This window comes from Pongo pygmaeus, chromosome 22 (genome assembly GCF_028885625.2).
Source record: "Pongo pygmaeus isolate AG05252 chromosome 22, NHGRI_mPonPyg2-v2.0_pri, whole genome shotgun sequence".
Taxonomy (NCBI): Eukaryota; Metazoa; Chordata; class Mammalia; order Primates; family Hominidae; genus Pongo; species Pongo pygmaeus.
The window spans coordinates 26,908,317-26,928,719 of NC_072395.2; the positions used below are offsets into that span (position 1 = coordinate 26,908,317).

The window sequence follows — 20,403 nt, forward strand, 5'->3', positions numbered from 1 at the left end:
GGATCCAAAGCAAGACAACAACCATGGAAATGGATAGAACTCCATGAATATGAAAGCATTTTTAGAGGTAGGATCCATAGGGCTTGATTACTTATTGAATTTGTATGAGGAGGATATATGTGAGATGAAGCAAGAAGTGATTTTCTGCTTTGATGACTGGCTGGGTGTTAGTAGCAGTAAAGAGGAGTTGGCAATAAAAAAGCAGAAACAAATTTGTAGAGAAAATTGATGGTTTGGTTATGTTGAATTGAAGTTTCCTGGGGGTATCAAGTGAGTCAGATAAACATCACTAGGGTTCAGGGGACAGATGAGGTTGAGGAGGTTGAGATTATTGCTACGGGATGCACTTATATTACAAAAAGTGAGGGGTGTCCGGGAGGAGATATTTTCTCTAAAGTCCAATATTAAAAGCCCTAAGTAACATTACTCTGGCAAATGCAATATGCAAATAGTTCTTTTTATTATTAACATTAGGGTATGTCAAATTTTAAAATATTTACACTTAAAAACAAAATATCTGCACGATTATTACAATTGGTTTCACTAAATCAGAAGTGACAACACATTATCTATACTTTTATACCAGAAAACAAAATGAAGAAATCAACAAAATATAATTACTAAAACTCCACTGTGGATCAGGATAAAATGTGTCCAATATTAACTCACACTTTCCCAATAAGTATAAAAATGAATAAAACATTGCTTGGACAATTTGTTTCAACAGCGAATCCTCTATTACTATTCGTTCAATAACATATATAAATTCAAAACTGGCAGGTATGAAAAAAGGTTACTTTGTTTTTTGCAGATATTGTACTTGTAAAATAAAGCCAAATAAAGCATATGTCACACATACCAAAGTTTTACATTTAGCCTTTCTAATACAGGCAAGTGAAATATTAACACATAGCATTTAAAATAATAAATATATATTTTATTGACAATAATTTGGAATGTTAGAGATATAAAATTTTATGTACAGTTATTCAGATTAAGACATTTAAACTTTAGGTTTTATTTACAAATATTTATCTTCCTCTCCTATTTGATGTTTTAGCTCAAGAAGAGTTAAAACGGAATGCATCTGTAGATACATAGTTGGGAATGTGTGTTCAGTCACTTGGCTCTGCGATACTAATCTTATGTACCATGTCAGACAGATTTTCAGACTCCAGATCCTCTTTGCCATTATCTGAATTTCCTGATGAGATATAACAACCAGAGTCCCTTGGGCAGTCATCTAACTGTGACTTATTTAAGGAGATGTCTGAGCACAAGGATAGGGGCTCAGGTTCATTTTCTTGCTCTTGAATAACTGTAAATGGAAAAAAAGGGCAGGAGTTAGGTAAAGCAACACAAAATCTTATTCATGTACTCATTCACTTTCAAGTATTATCCTATTTTAACTGTTCTAACCATGACTTCATTACAATGGAAAGTTCTGCAAGTAAAAGGTATCTTTGTTTATTACAAAAGAGGTATTTGCACCCAAATATTCAAACTACTGTTTTATTAGAAGCCAAAATTTGCCCTTCATTGTTCACTTGCAGTTTCATGGAATTCATGTGAACTTCCTGCATAAGCGAAGATCAATATGGAGTCCCATTTTACGTTAATAATAAGTTGCCAGAGAAAGCAGATTGTATCCACAGTGTGACTGATGCCTTGCCCAAATACTCCTTAAAGTATCATTAGAAAAAGGCATTTATAGTTTAAATGCAAAATCCAAGTCAATAGTGATCTTTGCGAACAATTTTAGATTCATGATAATCTGGATTAATTAATAAATTATCACTATGAGTAAGAATGTACAGTAGGACTTCAATTATTTGGAAGTTAACTAATAAAACTTTAAATATCCAGAATTTTCCTATGTTTGCATGTATCACAAAATAGATATAAGAAACCAGGTTGCTTTTAGAAAGTAAAACACCAACATTTCCACTGAATCTACTTTATGAATATTTAGTCTTCCATATCTTTGTCTGTAGTCCTGAAGAATAATCATTTATTTTCAGATTGATAATTTTGCATTCTTAAAGCAGTGTTCTATATTCAACAGGCATTATCTTTTAGAAAAAGAATAATATTAGGGATATAACAAAATATATTTTGGAAGAACCCCTAAGCAGCCTGAAGTTCACATGTTACTCTTCTCGATTCCTTTAGAGTCAACTTTCTCTCTGTCCATGTGAAGTTTCTTGATGGCTGTTGCTCTGCATCCTGAGCTGAGCTCCTCAGAGAAGAAATAGATCTCGGGTACTGCCTCTTAGCTGCAGTACCATATCTTCCTCTTTCCCCTTCTAACCTTGGGGCTTCACCACTGTAGGCATTTGAATAGCTCCACATTGAAGGAGCCAAACACACATTTAAGGTTGGGACAAGAACTCTGCCTACAGAGGCTTTGCACTTCATCCCATTCCAGTGAGAATAAAGTAAATCCAAACCTTGAAATCCTTCAAAGAAGGAAAATGTATAATTTTCTTCAATAGGCTATTATAATGCTAATTAATTTATATCTAGGAAATCTACTCTTTGTCTTATTTATTTTATATATATATCTTGCTTTAAAATGCATTTTCTAGTTAACATATATATTGCTAACATTAGTTTATGATCCACTGTGTGTCCAATTGCCATCAACTTCTATTACAAATGAGAATTGTGCTGTAAGTTACCCTTGTATTAATGAATTAACTTCTCTTTAATGTTTATAGAATGGTACTAGTTATGCATCATCCATGGGAGAAATTGAAAAGTGTTACTTAAAATAGCTTCTAAATTCTGTAGTTTAGAAGAAGAACACTGGTTGAGAAAGGCTGGAAGAAAATTATAAAAATTGCTTCTTAGTCTACTCATCTTCAGAATGAGTCATAACAGTTCTTTTAACCTTTTCCTTAAGGCTTCTATTTGCAACAGTGAAACCACATTTATGCCATTCTTCTGAATCTTCACATTTGCCCCACAACTTTATTTAACTATAGACTCAAATATCAGGTATTTGTCTAGTGATATTATAACTAGTTCTAGATATAAGATGACAATTTTAATAGGCACCTATTGTGATTGTTATTTTTAAATTTTAACTACCATGGAAGCATTTGTGTGCATTATTCATAACAATCTTTAAGTTTGGGAGGGTTTACTTATTATTCACTAGTCTTTCTGAGTATCAGTCATTCACTCTTCTTTCTAAGCCCTTTTTTTATGAAAAGGCAGCACTAAAATGGGACCTCATTCTCTGAAGAATTGCTTTCTATCCTGCCTCTGCTTTTCTATCTTATTGCCACTGAAATGAAATGAGCCAGCTCTGTGTTCCATTATCCAAGTGTTTCTAGAAAAGGCCGGAAGAATTAGTGCTTTTGTATGCATTCTGCCACATCAGCAATGATCATCCTATTTGGAGTGTGAACCTCGTAGTCATAATGATGGTGGGGATAAGGCCACATTTCCCCAGATTATGTTTGGGCCAATATTACCTCAATGCAAAATTAAAAGAACTGATCTACTTCCCTTCACATTGATATCCTAAACAAGACTTGGCATAATAAAAACTGTTTGTTCCCAACACTCTGTTCTATTTAGGTTGATTACCAATTGTGGGGCTGTCTTCAGGATATGAAACAGAGTCTTTAAGAACTGTAATTTCCAAAATTAGTTCTTTTCCTTTAAAAAAATAAATATTTAGCTTGTTATTTCACCCTCAGAAGCCTCTGTGCATTCACCTCAATGGGGAACAAAGTAAATAAATTAAAAACTGTCTTGACTAGAGAATATGTCATTGTGTAATATTAGTACTAAAAATGTATTTGTTTTTATTTCCGCATGAGAAATGCTATATCACGTTCTCTAAATTCTAGGAATGGTTTTGTTTTAAACACAGGTCATTTATTGTAGAAATCTTTCATCTGCAATTTTTATGGAAAAAGAAAATAGTTTCTCAGTATGAAAGTTATGCAGCACAGTAATTTACAGAACAGCAGTAATTTGCTAAATGATTTCCTCGTGAAATGAAAACACGACTGTGCCTCCTCAAATGTTTCCCACCAGGCTTGCAATAATTTCAGGCAGGTGATCAGCTGGAACCCTCAACTGTAACTATAAAAAGGCAGGTCATTATGTTATATTACAGACATGAAAGCTATATCCCATTCACTCTTGTATTTGGAGGATCAAGATTTTCCTCTTCTTGTTTCTTTTCATCCTGACACTAATGACAAGGATTGGCACAAACCTGGGTCTTGTGTTATGGGTGTTTCTTTCCTGCAGAGGAGATGAACTCACACTAATGCATCCACATTTTCTTTCTAAGTCATTTAGTCCCTTCATGTGGCCATGAAACAGAGTAAAGCTAACTGGCCTACCCAGAAATTGAAACCATAACCTTCATCAGTTTTGTCCCATGGTTCAATCATCTGGGCTAACCAGGCAAGTAACACATTGGAATAAGAAAGAGGTTTGCCTACAAAATTAAGGACTTCCCATAGGATGTTTCAGTGCATCTTTTTATACTAAAACGTTTCTGATAATACGCTAAGTTTAAAAAAGTATACATAATTCATGTATTCTATTATTACAATTATATGAAAACATACACGTATGCATATAACTTACAAACAAAAATGTTCAAATTTGTTAATTTTCCCTCTATTTCTCAGGTCATCCACATTGTTTTTTAACGAAAGAATAAAAATGGTATAATTTTTCAATAAAGCCCCCAAATGGTTTGTAAATATCTTAAAGGACATACGTATCTAAATTAGAATACACTGAAGAATTATTAAATAATTTGAAAAAGGGTCTTTCTTATTGCTGCCAGCTGACAGCAGGCATACTAGGAACTCCAGAAAGCTGTATAATTCTGTACTCTATGTAATAAAAATAAAATAATATTAAAAAATTATTTAGGAAATATTTTATCATGAAGAGCTAATTTGCATATTAAAATAATTTATTTCCTACCGAAATTGTTACAGAATTGTATAAAACCCATGAAAAAACATTTTAAGATAGTCATCAATGTTGAAAAAAAAGGGTGGCATGGTGATGAAAAGAGAAGATGGCTAATATAATTATTCACAAAATAATTATTTTGGAGTTGTGACATTTAATTAAGAAAGGCAATCTCAATTATACTAAAAGTGAAAATAGTTTTAAGGAGATAAAACTGGAATCTTATTCTGGGAAAAAGTTCTACTCTAAGAAGAGAAATCTGCCCCACCTTTACATATTAAAAAGTTAAAGATTCAAAAAAATGCAAACTAATTTTTGCTTGACTTTCCCAGATTTCTTTGCCCAAATCATCCAGATTTTGTCTTTCCATCTTGCTTGCCTTAGCTTTGAAGCCTCTCTTTCTTTGGGCCAAGTACTATAAAATATTGCAACCTTGAAGGCATAGGAAAATTCCTGGCTAAAGGAATTTCTCAATAAATGATTTTTTAATAAACACAATGATATTTAGATGAATTACAGGAAATTAGAAGTAAAGGAGAGCAAAAAAGGAATTTTGTTAAAATTCAAATGAGAATACCTCTCAGCTCCATCAGTCATCTTCCTGTTTTTCTCTATCCTGGGGCCATCTCCAAAGAGGGAAAACCCAGGGATACACATCTTAGGATGACTCAAAACCTCAACCTCATGTTTTAACCTCACTGGAGTCACTCAAATGAAAACCCAGCCACTGTTCAGGTAACTATGGCTGTATTTATTTGTCAAGAGGCAGCGTTATCCAGGGAGGAAAATTTAGTGGACAACATGGCATGTCTCTCAGTTATTTTTTATTTCATCTAAAGCACATTCTTAAGTTACCGGAACACTTTAATTCTCCTAATAACAGTGAATATTTGGTGTTCATTTCACTTGAATACTAACCCACCTTTTGGAAACACAACAACAAATGAAAAATAGGATTCCATTCATAGGAAAATAACCCGTGGCTTCTGTTCCCCTGAGGCCATGAGAGCATATGGAGTTGAAATGACTTCCCCTCCTCTTGCATATCTCTTTTTGGAGCCTAGCTTCTAACCAGATGTTTACCTGGAAATAGACCTTTTCGCTTTCAGCTAGGGCAATCTCCACTTCCACTGTGCTAGGAACTTCAGCAGAGGCAGAGGCATACTCACTCAAGATCACGATAACTCAGCACCTACCTGGGCAATCTCATTAGACTGCTACTCTCCCCAACCGTACACCCTGTGGAGGGCTTTGGTCCCAGGAAATATTTATCCTCCTCAGTTAAAGTTGTCATATTGTACTGACTATTTTGGTAATGACCAAATAACTTTTAAAACTGTCACACATTATTTAATTAGGGGCCTTGGAAAGTCAAGTTCATATTTCTTATAGGTTAATTAAACCCATTTACATTATGATGGAGTTAAGGACACATTACCCCAAAATATGCTGCTCTGGCATATTGACTATTTTGAGTTGAAGGCACTTGAAGAGAGCAGGTACAAGAATATCACTCTGGCTTTCCCTTTTTTTTTCTTTTTTTCTTTTTTTTTAAGAGAGAGAGAAATAGGGTCTGGCTAGGTTGCCCAGGCTGGTCTTGAACTCTTGGACTCAAGCAATCCTCCTGCCTCAGCCTCCGAGAGTGGTGGGATTACAGGCATAAGCCACCAAGCCTAGTCTGACTTTCCTTCTGCTTCTTAAAAGCAGATGACATTTCCATGTGAAAGCTACCTTCCCTCTACCAGAAGGAAAGTATCATTCTTATCATCAAGGACAGGAAGTTGAGGCAGAGGGAAATCTGTACAAACAAGTCATGTTAGACAAACCCTTATCTATCTAACCACTTCACCCAATTAGCTAGCTTATTTCAAGCTTCTGTGACTTGTCACATTTTCACAACTTATTATTCTTTGTCTAATTCAGTATACAAGTGTTCAACTCTAACTTCATTTTTGGGTCTTCATTTCCCATGAAGCCTCCCTTGCCACATGAAATTTGTGTTAAATAAATTTGTGTGATTTTCTTCCGTTGGTCTGTCTTATGTCAATTTAATTTTCAGCTGTTTTAAAAAGCCTAAGAGGGTAGAGATAAAATTTTGCCTTCCCTATATAGATATGATAAAAAACTAATCTAATTTCATTATGTCTGAAACTATTACTTTTGACAAAAATAGGAATACTCTGCATATTATTGATCTACAATTTGCTTTCACATTTAACATATTTTAAAAAAACTTTAATATCAGTAAACAGCACGCTATATCATTTTCTTAACACTTTCAAAACTACTTTATTGTTTGGGTATATCTTAATTTATTTAACAGGTTAATTATTGATGGAAGTCCCTATTGTTTTTAGTTTTTACCCAAAACTACTAGATTTTTAGCTAGTATTTTTATGCGTTTGTATCTTGAATTTCGTAGGACAAATACTTAGAACTGGAATTTCTGGATACAAAAGTGTGCATATTTTAAACTTTGATTGTGTTTTACGTTATTGCCCTCCAAAAATGTACTTATTTACACTCTTGCACACACGCATGCACACATGCATGGTTAGCATATTCATAAACTAAATCTTGACAACATACTCGAATACCCATCTGCTTATTACAAATACTTGTATGTGTGAAGTGGAATTGCAGGCAACTTTATTTTTATAATAATAGAAGACTGACTTACTATTTGGGGATCTTTTGACCTCCTCATTCATCATTTACTCATTTTACGTTACCATCCACTAATGCAAAGCACAGGACTAGGGGCTTTGGGAAAGCATATGGTAATAGAAGATTCGGTCTTGTTTGGCCAGGGTGATCATTACAAAGCTATTTGTAGTATAAAATCACAATGCAATATAAACACAGGTACAGGAGTGCTCTATATATACGGCCATTAGAGAGGTCCTAAAGTGAAAAATCTGTGAGCACTTTTCATTGGAAATTTTCTGGTAGAAAAGTGAGAATCCTTATACTTTATTTTATAGTTTTTGTGTGATATAGAATATGGCATCCATCATAAATGAAAGTTTGGAGGTAAAATTAAAAAGAAATCTGAAGAAATTAAATTGCATGAGGGCAAACAACTATGACTATATATATTAAATACATACAACTAAAATGCCTGCATGCTTTCTCCACTTTGTGTGTTCAGGTAGCATAGCTTTTCTTTAAAGCTGTATATTTCTTGAATCTAGATGCAAATCATATGGCAAGTGGGTTGGAAACTCCAGGTACACATGTCAGGGGCTAGGACCAGGCTATGCTGGCACACTGTTAGGCCAACTGCTGGACTGCTGCTTGGCATAAATGCAAATCTCCCCTGCTGACAGCTCGTGTTCCAGGCTCCTGGCTGCGGCCCGCCATTTGCCCTGCATCGATTTGGGCAGGCAGGCAGGCAGAAAGGCACAACTGGGGATGCTTGAGCAATGAGGGGCTGCTGTGACCACAGCTGGTATTAACGTTCTGGCACACAACCCACCCTTTCCCCTTCCTCCTCATTTGGCACTGCAACCAGAGTTTGCAGGTACCTCAAATGCATTGTATACAGATTCTGTAAAGTCTGCTTATTCTGTTATTTTTTTTTTCAATTTTAAATTTAATTATCCCTGTAATCTAGAGCAAACAAGGTATTTCCATCACCCATTTTCCCCAAGGACAATAGTACATATTCTCATAGACACAATTTTAAGACACATCGAAGTGCTTCTAAGTGTGAAAAATGAGGAACAAGTGCAGAATAAAGAGAAGATGTTTACTATAAACAACAGTAAACCATCTTATTATTCTAAAGAGGCACTTCAGAGTAAGGCAAAGGGGCCTTGAAGATTGTGTTTATGGAACAACACACACACACACACACACACACACACACATATTCTCTGTTCTCTTTTTTATTTGAGAATATTTACTCCCAAAGTAAATGAAACATTTTTAAATTCAGATGATAAATAGAAAAACCCAAGTGTGAGCAAAATAAACAGATCCTGCTCTCTTTTCCCTTCAAGAGCTGCATCTCACCCCAATTTTTCTTCTCCCTATAACCTTATCTAGATTCCCAGTTGAGGGAACTGATGACCTAATTCCTCTCAGTTTTAACGCAACACAGGAGCAAATTCCAAATATCTATGCCGGTCTTGCTGGGATTGCAGAACTCCAGGGTGGTTATCCTACTCCAGAGGTAATCCTGTGATCAGCACTAACACCACATACCAGTCCTTTCATCAGCTTGTTGGAGAAGCATTTTTACTTCCCGCCAAGCAGTGACCTAGATACCATCTCACACCAGTTAGAATCAGGATCATTAAAAAGTCAGGAAACAACAGATGCTGGAGAGGATGTGGAGAAATAGGAATGCTTTTACACTGTTAGTGGGAGTGTAAATTAGTTCAACCATTGTCAAAGACAGTGTGGCGATTCCTCACGGATCTAGAACCAGAAATACCATTTGACCCAGCAATCCCATTACTGGGTATACCCAAAGGATTATAAATCACTCTACTATAAAGACACATGCACACATATGTTTATTGCAGCACCATTCACAATAGCAAAGACTTGGAACCAACCCTAATGCCCGTCAATGACAGACTGGATAAAGAAAATCTGGCACATATACACCATGGAATACTACGCAGCCATAAAAAGGATGAGTTCTTGTCATTTGCAGAGACGTGGATGAAGCTGGAAACCATCATTCTCAGCAAACTAACACAGGAACAGAAAACCAAACACCACATGTTCTCACTCATAAGTGGGAGTTGAACAATGAGAACACATGGACACAGGGAGGGGAACATCACACACCACTGCTTGTCAGGGGATGGGGGACTAGGGGAAGGATAGCATTAGGAGAAATACCTAATGTAAATGAAGGGTTGATGGGTGCAGCAAACCACCATGTCATGTGTATACCTGTGTAACAAACCTCCACATTCTGCACCTGTATCCCAGAACGTAAAGTATAATACAAAAAAAAAAGTGTAATCCAGTTTACATTTTCAAGGTCAAAGTGGGTACAATGCTATTTATCTTGGGCTAAGAAGAGAAAAGGAAAAATGCTTGCTTTAAATCTTAGAAGTCTGGTTTTTTTCCATGTTTTGTGCCCCATCCTCTTGGTCTCTCTAGATATATTCAAGTCTCACATAGGACTTGTTGTCTTTTCTACATTATCTCAAAATTTTAGCTCTTATCATCAAGATATGTGCCCATTTTGCTCAACTTTTATATTGAATGATTAGCAAAGCAAATCCTTTTATGTTCTCAATCTAACAAACAATGAAACACCAAACTAGGAATTTATTGCCATTCCTCAAACTGACATCATTCAATGATCAAAATAAAATGCATCCATAATATCCTAGAAAATTTACATGCCCCATTCTTAAAAAGAAAAGCAAACTATTTTTAACCTTTAACATGACATGCATTTGTTTTTAAATGTCTCAGTTTTATATAACCATATACTCAAGGTCTTTATCATTCAAGGTACAGGAAGGTTGTGCGTTTAATCTTTAGCATGGTTGTAGGAGATATGATTCACAGAGTAGAAAATAGATAAAAATAAGCATGCAGCCAGTATGGTGCCAAATCATCAGAACTCAACATCTTATCGACAAATGGAAGTCATTCTTCTTTATTTCTTGAGCAAAGCAGTTTCATATAAGATAAATAGCTTTCAGTCAGAATAGCCTAACATGCAATATGCATCTTTTTGACATGTATATTCTAATACTACTCTAGACCATAAGATTAAAATAAGAAAAATCTCAGGATAGTGTGTTGACAAGAAGCACTGGTTGAATCTGTATTTTTTTTCCATTTTTCATCTCCCAGAATTTGGCTCTGTGTATGTTTGTACCTTACTGGCTGTCATTAAGTAATCAACTTCTAGTGACCTTCAAGCATCATTTTCTAAAGTTTTATGCGGGGAATAATTTCTGGGACATGTCCTTTTTTATATCAAATATATATCAAATATCAAAAACCATTTAATGCTTTGGAGACACTATGTTTTGTTTTCAGAGACCAGGATATGGCAGAACATGTTTCTGATAGATGTAAGAGACTGAATTATAGATTTATGAGCTTGAGAAAGCCACTTAGCTACTTGGATTTTCATCTTCTCATCTTGCAATGGAAGAATTTTGCGTCAGGTGTTTCTTTTCTTTTTTTCTTTTTAATTACACAGGCTCTATAAATAATTTTACCATCTGTGAATAATTGTTCTTTTGTTAGCATAGAAAGGAGACAGGTGATGAGTGAAGTGGAATGAAAAAATTAAGGGGACGCAAGCCTTTGGCACTGAACCCATCTTCCCTCTGTGGGCCCCTGGGGATACTGTTTATTGCTGAAAGTGCTGCTTGCCCAGGTTCTGAGCCCCTTCTCTCCACAAACCTTGTTGACAGGCAGCAATGGTAGCCTCTCGCCTTTCACCTTCTGATATAGAAAACTGAACTAAAACCCTTGAGAAAATTGGTGAAGTAGCAGAAAACTTCAATTTTCAAATATTAATTGCTTTCATATTGGCCAATTTGCACATATGGAGAAGTTTTATAGCAGACTCCCTTTGATTAAATCTCCATCTCTGCACTCATCTAGCTGTTTGACTTCTTTGAAATTCATTTCCAAATTTTTGCCTCATCTGCAAATTGGGCAAAATACCTAGATGTGTGCTATTATGGAAGAAAAGCAATCATTTACAAGTGTTCAAAAAATACTCTTCTCCTCCCTGTACTTCATGGTCAAATCATTTTGGAGAGTATTTGCGATGACACTGGACATTGTCCATAATAAAACTCTATAGAATCTACTTCTAAGCCAAACATTGTTTAGTGAGGAGCCACGTCTTGAAATGACAAGATGTGAATAAAACTGGCTCCCTTACCTGAAAGAACTTACTATATCTGTTTATACTGATCAATTTTGTCTTGACTTGAAATATTGATTAAATTGGCTACTTTTTGAAGTTTGAACTTTGTCTGCCTCCGTGACCACATCTCCCTCTCTTTTGCATCTCCCAGCCCCACAACTTCAAAGAAAGCATATAATAACCTAGGCCTGATGATGAAATCAGTTCTGCTGATGTCAAATTAGTTATGCCTGTGAAAGCTCTTGGAAAAGGATGATAAGAATAAAGTAAAAAACAATTTCTTAAAAAGTAAACTACTTTTCACTAGATGAAAAACCAGTATATAGGAAACATGTGCTCTGCCTCAATTTTGTGGGACTTATGAGAGAGAGTATAGAATAGCCCACAAAAGGACAATTAGGAGGCCTGGTTCCTAAATAACACTTTCCTCCCTCCTCACTCTCCATCTGGGCTGTTACTTGCAGTGTTAGAAAGTATAACATAGCAGCACATACACTGGGTTGGAATCCCAACTCTACACTTCACTAAGGGAGTGTTCTTAGACAAGTTACTTGCTGTCTCAATTTCTCATCATAAAAATGAGCACAGTAGTGTCTAACTCAAAGAACTGGGGTAAGTACTCAAGAGAATAATCAGGAAAGACCCTGGCCCAGAGTCTTGCTCAGAGCACATATGTTTTAAAAATGTCGTTAATAATTACTAGTATTATTTTTACTGCTGGGTGCGGTGGCTCATGCTTGTAATCCCAGCACTTTGGGAGGCCAAGGTGGGCAGCTCACTTGAGGCCAGAGTTCAAGACCAGGCTGGCCAATATGGTGAAACCCCATCTCTACTAAAAATACAAAAATTAGCCAGGTGTGATGGCATGCCTATAATCTCAGCTACTCGGAGGCTGAGGCATGAGAATTGCTTGAACCTGGGAGGAGGAGGTTGCGGTGAGCTGAGATCGCGCCGCTGCCCTCCAACCTGGACAGCAGATTTAGACACCATCTCAAAAACTAATAATATTAATACTAGTAATTATTATTATTAGTAGTATTTTTTTTGATAGAGAAGGCTGGATTTGATAATCTAAGTTCCTTTTTATCTTTAAAGTTAGACTTTCCCCTTTTGGTTGCTCACAAAATACTCCTTGCAGAGTTTGGTGTACCCTAACCTCAGTGTTTGGGGGCCTGACCAGATTTGGCAGGAAAGGCAGTCTGGATGGATAATTATAAAAAGTAAAAGCTATCCTATCTTTACAAGCTCGGTTGATGTAGACAGTATTCTGTAAATCTCCATGATTATTTCATCTTCAGTTAATACTTACGAATACAGAGAGCCATCTCAGATAATAAAAGTGAGTGCTGAATATTTTTGCAAGCTATTATAACATTTTGAAAGAGTACTATAAACATGTACAAGATGTGACTATCTGGTAATGAAATGAGTTTTCCTGTGTGCCATGAAGGCTCATTATCTTAAAGCCTTGTGTTGTTCTACAGAAGCCATGTGTGACATTTCTCACTAATGGCTTATGCTGTTACTAAATACTTGTCTCTAACTCCCTCAGTCTTTGGGAATGCAGGCATCCACTTGCATGTAAATTAATAGCTTTGCAGAATGGAAATGAGGTATCCAGAAAAGTCCTTTCATTTCCTGAGTCCAATAAGGAAATAAATTCCTTTTCCTAACTACATATTTGACCAGAGTTATTGTTTTCAAACTTATATAAAAATACTTATTTTATGGGAAGGCATGCTTTCATGATCTCAGTAAATGAAACTGGGGCTTTGTTTCTAATGATTATACTATTTACATTAAACTGATTATCAGCTGGGGAGAAGAGTAGGTGTGCACACTTACTTTCTTCTTCAAGGAAGTTTTCAGCAGCTGATAGTAACCTTCTTCTGTCGTCTGGGTTTTCAATATTTAATTCAATGAGGTGACTCTCTTTTATATCCTTTAAATCTTCTAGAGTCTCATAACCATTGAGCAAAAGTGTTGAGGTATATTCCTGTAGGACAAAAAATATAATGCAAATTAGTCAGACTCAAATATTTTATTTTTAGTTCTCTTTAGATTTAAAGAAAGTATAGAGATGCATATAGGAACCAAAGGTGCCAATAGAAATTTTGCTTAACTTCACTTGTATTCGTTTTTGACATATGAACTCCAGGGCTCTTAAATGATTACGTTGTATAATTCTCGCCTTTTGGAAGGCCAAATGTAAAGAAGAAATAATTACCTTAAGCTATACAATTCCAAATCATGGATAAATTAAATAGTTGGATCATGCATCCCATTTGGAAATGTTTCACTTCTCAACTAACTAAATGGACAGAACTAGCATTACTTTAAGTCTATCAATAAAATGCCTCTAGCAGAGTAGCACGCTACAGTAATATTTCAGAATCTACATCTCTTCTTGTTTTCATGATTGCAAAAGCATCTACTCTCAAAACGTTCTAGGGGTAGGCTAAAAAATGAGTTAGAAACAGATGTAATTCTATACAAAAAAGTGGGTGTAGCATTTTGGTTGAAAGGCATTATATAGACCAAAGGAATTCGAGACTTTCTATTTAATTGAAAGCTTTTACTAAGCAAAGAAGCACTGTAGTTGGGGAAAGATTTGTTTTCTCAGCATGTATATTTTGTCCATCATTTGAATCAATATATATTAGTTTAAAATTCATAGGTTTCTGATTTCAAATTCTGTATGTTATTTTGAAACCTCTATCCTCTCAAACAAAATAAAAATATTAAGTGAAGTTGAGTGCTTTTTCAACTTCCTCAGATTCCTCCTATTTTACTGGATCTAATTGCAATATCCTTATTTTAATTACTAAAATAGAATAAGAGGAAGTCTAAAAGTTTTAAGTAATCAGGAAGAACTTATGACCATCCCTTTTTAACAAAAAAAAAGGAAGAAAAGCAAGAAGAGTGACAATTCTTTCTTTAAAAAAGTATATTCTTAGCACTGAATTAGAATAAAGAACACAAAAATTCCTGTTCTGACATATAATCATTTAACTGTGCATTCTTGGGGAAGTCATTTCAGTCTCATAGACCTTGGTTTTCTCACAGGTCACAGAACGAACAAGATTCAGAGGCAAGATGCTAACCCGTACATTCTCATAGGAATATCCTATTTGAGGTGCACCAATATTAATATAGGAAGGCTTAGATACTGTGTTTACAGACAGGAACATAACTAGATAATTCAGAAAGAAAACAATTAAGAAAAGCGTAATTGACTATTGTCTTGGTGAATTTTGAAAACTATCAAAGTGCTGCTGAGTTAATTTTAGAAATGGATTGCAAAACTGTAAATTGATACTAGGTGTATTGTATGTACACACTATTTAACAAGGTAGATATTTCAAAAGAATTTTGGTAATATAACAAGAAAATCATAATTGGGTTATAGATACAGACAATACATTTCCTTAACACAATCATTATGGGGCTTGATGATCACCGTTTCCCTCAAATTACTTTTAAAATGATTATATTCAGTTGTCTTCTCTCAGCTTGATTTTGATCTCTGCTTTGTAGAAAATGCAATTCCCTTCTCATTTTCCTTTCACTGTTTTAGACTTACTTCATTCTTTATACTCTCTTTACCATTCTTATTTAGACATTTTCTTAGAGCTTTTTATTCTCCTAGATATTTTTCATTTTTCACTGCATTTTCTCAACATCAATCTCTATTGTCACTGCTAAATACTATTAAGGTATAGTCCAAGGGATAGTATATCAAGAGTTTTCCTTGCATAAAAAAAGTAATAAAGGAGAAATAAGAGCTCTTTTAGGAAAACAGGTTTTCCTTTGCTTGTAAGTCTTGTATTTTTAAGCAACGCAACACAAATACTGATCCACTCCCTTCAGTGTTTCCATTTACATACCGCCAAAAGCAAACAGGACACAGATTTTCTCACCTGCAGATGAATCCTCTCTAGGAACTCCTGCAGAGTCTTGGATTTTTCATTGTTGCTCCTCCGGTTTGCCTTTATTTTCTTGGGGGCTGCTTCCTCTTCTGAGATGACATCCACATAAATGAATTTGAAGTTTCCCACTTTATTGTTCAACATGCCCGTCCACATCCCCATTGGTGTTTTGCAGATAATGTCTATGATGTCTCCTTTCTAAGGGCAAAGAAATCCATACACATCAGATTTCAGAGAATCTCATTGATAGAAAGAATGAAATCATAGTAAACTAGAATAATGAAGACATTATGCTAAAGGGGTTTAGATGTAACAGAAACAAATCTAAACATTCACTTGCTTCAAAAGTTCAGGCTGGTGGCATGGTGGGTCATGCTTATAACCCTAGCACTTTGGGAGGCCAACGCAGGAGGATTGCTTGAGGCCAGGAATTTGAGACCAGCCTGGGTGACAAAGTGAGATCCCATCTCTACAATTTTTTTCTTTTAATTAGCCTGGCATGGTGGCATGTATCTGTAGACTGAGGTGGGAGGAGTTCAAAGCTACAGTGAGCTGTAATCATGTCACTGCACTCCAGCCTGGGCAATACAGTCAGATCCTATCTTAAAAAAAATTCAAAGAATTTATTTACTAGTTATAATGAAGAAAACTTCAACAGTCTTGACAAAAAGTTCTCATATAGTTTGATGACATGTTTCTGTTTCTGTTATTGTACCAATTTATCAGCTTATAACTGTAGAGTCTGCAGTGTAATTTACAAAACACTTTTGCCTACTCTAAGTTATTTTTGCTCACAACACATCTCTTAGATACATAAAGGAGGTATCATCATTATTAATTTAAATATTACAGAAAAAGAAACAGAGATATTAAATGACTTCTCAAGAGCTTGCAGGAAGTTAACGGCAGAACCAGAACTCAAGCCCAAGTTATCTGAACTAAAAAATGATGCTCTTTTTATTTATACTGTCAAAGTAATATATATGTAACAAAGCTCAAGTTATCATTCCAGGAGGTGCTCCCCAGCTGGGGAAGGAGATGAAAGAGAAGTCTCTTACTCTATATATTTCCAGTGCATCTGAAAAATTTATCTATGGTATAAAATAAACCCATTTCAAGTATTTCATTCATCTAAAATAAAGAAATTTTGCAGAATTCACATAAAAGTATGTGTACACTAAGGATAAATTGTGCTACTTAATTCTTTTTAAGGTATTCATGCTCTCCTCTTATTAAGAAGAGATAACATTTAGATTGAGCGCACAGCAAAGTTTAGATTGAAGTATGAATGAATCATATTAGTATGGACAAACCAATTGGTCTTTTTCTTTACTCACATCTAAGACCATGATTAACTATATAGACTGCCAGTTATTGGCAAGGGTAGAAAACCTCACGGGGATATTTCTTTGTAAAGAAAAATTATTTCTATGCAAATATGATGCCTATGTTCAAGAGTTATAGTTCCTCCTTTGAGACTTAAAACTTTCTGCCCCAGAGGGGACTTTAGAGATTCTAATATTTTTGCCCCTTTTAAGTGTCTATCCTCAAACAAACTAAGCATCAAGCCTGCTACTAAAAATATCTTTTTCCTGCTGCTCTGGGAATGTGTGTTCTTCCATCTAAAAAACAAATTTTACTTATAATGGTATAATTCACCATGACCGAACTATCTGGTCTACCTTGTGATCATCTGTCTGTCTAGTCTTGTGATCTGTGAGTCTGGGTCTTTCTGCCTTTCATGAAAGGGAATCAAATCATAGGTTGGATGGTATCAGCTAGAGAGACTGAGAAGCTCTCCTGAAGCTCTGGAAAGTTTCTAGGCATGGAAACCCTTCACTGCATCCTTCCTATTATCCTTGAAACTTGTAAATTTGCAACTTTATCCTTTAAAGGTATATACCTGCGCATTCCAGGAAAGCCCACAGGTCATCAAGCAAAGACTCAATTTCATTTTGGATAAGACCCTTGATGGAAATAATAGTATTTCAATTTTCATGAGTAACTGGAGAATTCCTACTGTGTCCTGTAAGAGCTCCACAAAAACTCACCTCAGGCAGCAGCAACAGTGGTCCCTTGGCATGGTATTGTAGGGAAGTTGAAAGGCTATCCTGAGCCAAACTGTGTTGTGTTTATTTCCTTCTACTGCTCTCTCCCACAATGGTTACTAGATTATGGGTATCCTTTCCCCAAGACTTGAACTTAGACATCAGATCATTCTATATACATAACTAAGGAGCTTACTATGGGGAATAGTGCATTTTTAATTCTCCAGTTGAGCTTACTCTGATTTAATAGCATGGGAGGGATCAAGAGAAGGGCTGAAGACCTTAAATGTTAAATAATAATATAAATACTCCATAATATATCATAATTATTAGTTAACATTGGTTTAGTGTTAACAATATAGAAAATTCATACTTTGTGTCCTTTGACTTTTAGCACTTTGTGATACTAGAAAGGAATAATTTAACATCTATGAATTCTTTTAGCACAAAACTTTCTTCTCTTTGTGCTACTGTAACCGAACCCTCTCCTTGAGTGTGAGCAGGACCATGAAAATGATGGATTTCACACTCATGATTATGTTACCCTTATATGATAGGAGGGACTTTGCAGATCCAGTTAGTGTACTGAATTATTTGATTTTGAGTTAATTGAAAAGGAGATTATCTTGATGGGTCTGACAAATCAGGTAGGATCCCTTAAAAAAAAAGATTAAGGCCTGAGTGAGCTTTTTCCTGCTCACCCTGAAAGAGCAAACTACCGTATTGTAGAGAGGGCCTTGGCTGGTGGAATCTAGAGGCTGAGAATGGACTCCAGTTGATATCCAGCGAGAAAATGGGGTCCTCAGTCCTACAACCACAAGGAACTGAATTCTGTCAACAGCCAGTGAACTCAGAAGAGAACCCAGAGCCTCAGGTGAGATCACAGCTTTCTTAGAATTCAGTTGAGCCCACAATTATGACCTACAGAAACTGTGAGCCAACAATACATTTGTGTTGTTTGATGCCTCTGAGCTTGAGGTAATGTGTTACACAGCAATAAAGAATGAATACAGAGGATAAGAGTAAGTAGAGGGAATTCAGGAGGGAATATCACTGGGAGAAAGGTCTCTGGTTACTCATAGCAACCAACTTAAAAAGTACTAGACATTTCCGGGGCATCATGGCAGACGGCAGGCAGGACCAGATTGCAGCTCCAGCTCGAGCAGAGGAGTGTGTGGATGCTCACATCATGAATTTTGGCTCCAGAACGATTGCAGAAATAAATCAGGAAACCTGGGAGGACTCACAGATCCCCTGAAGGAAGTGAATTCCTCCTTCAGTAAACAGGAGACAATCCAAATACTGTGCTGGCATCCACAGCTGAGAGGCCCACAGACAGTTAACATCAAAAGACTGTGTGCAGACAACCCCTAGTACCAGCCTGGAGCCTCGTAGACTAGTTGGGTGGCTAGATGTAGAAGACAGGTAACAATCATTACAGATCGCTCTCAGGAAGCCTCATCCATAGGAAAAGGGGGAGAGTACTACATCAAGGGAATACCCCGTGGGACAAAAGAATCTAAACAACAGCCTTCAGCCCTAGACCTTCCCTCTGACAGCACCTACCCAAATGAGAAGGAGCCAGAAAACCAACTCTTATAACATGACAAAACAAGCTTCTTTAACACCATCAAAAAAATCACACTAGCTCACCAGCAATGAACCCAAACCAAGAAGAAATCCCTGATTTACCTTAAAAAGAATTCAGGGGATTAGTTATTAAACTAATCAGGAGGCACCAGAGAAAGGTGAAGCACAATTTAAAGAAATCCAAAAAACGATCCAAGAAGTGAAGGGAGAAATATTCAAGGATAGATAGCATAAATAAAAAACAATCAAAACTTCAGGAAACAATGGACACACTTATAGAAATGCAAAATGCTCTGGAAAGTTCCAGCAATAGAATTGAATAAGTAGAAGAAAGAAATGCAGAGCTTGAAGGCAAGGTCTTTGAAATAATACAAACCAACAAAGACAAGAAAAAAGAATAAGAAAATATGAACAAAGCCTCCAAGAAGTCTGGGATTATATTAAACAACCAAACATAAGAATAATCAGTGTTCCTGAGGAAGAAGAGAAATCTAAAAGTTGGGAAGACATATTTGGAGGAACAATCAAGGAAAACTTCCCTGGCCTTGCTAGAGACCTAGACATCCGAATACAAGAAACACGAACCTAGGAAATTCATTGCAAAGAGATGATTGCCTAGGCACATTGTCATCAGGTTATCTGAAGTTAAGACAAAGGAAAGAATCTTAAGAGCAATGAGACAAAAGGACCAGGTAACCTATAAAGGAAAACCTATCAGATTAACAGCAGATTTCTCAGCAGAAACCCAACAAGCTAGAAGGGATTGGGACCCTGTCTTCAGCCTCCTCAAACAAGACAATTATTAGCCAAGAATTTTGTATCCAGCAAAATCAAACTTCATATATGAAGGAAAGATACAGTCTTTTTCAGACAAACAAATTTTGAGAGAATTCGTCACTACCAAGCCACTAAAAGGAGCTCTAAATATTCAAACAAATCCTGGAAACACATCAAAACAGAACCTCTTTGAAGCATAAATCTCACAGGACCTATAAAACAAAAATGCAATTTA

The 20,403-nt window shown here is 35.9% G+C and overlaps 1 protein-coding gene across 2 annotated transcripts in view; it reads right to left on the reverse strand.

Annotated features, from left to right (window-relative positions):
* Positions 1–436: 436 nt before the first annotated feature.
* SAMSN1 (SAM domain, SH3 domain and nuclear localization signals 1) overlaps positions 437–20,403 on the reverse strand; it is a 171,867-nt gene continuing 151,900 nt past the window's right edge. For both annotated transcript variants that reach the window (XM_054468712.1, XM_054468713.2), the window contains 3 exons: positions 15,745–15,951; positions 13,670–13,820; positions 437–1,318 (listed from right to left, as the gene is read on the reverse strand). In XM_054468712.1, coding sequence (XP_054324687.1) covers positions 1,116–1,318; positions 13,670–13,820; positions 15,745–15,951 — 561 coding nt within the window. In that variant the 3' untranslated portion in view covers positions 437–1,115. The remainder of the gene's footprint in view (positions 1,319–13,669; positions 13,821–15,744; positions 15,952–20,403) is intronic.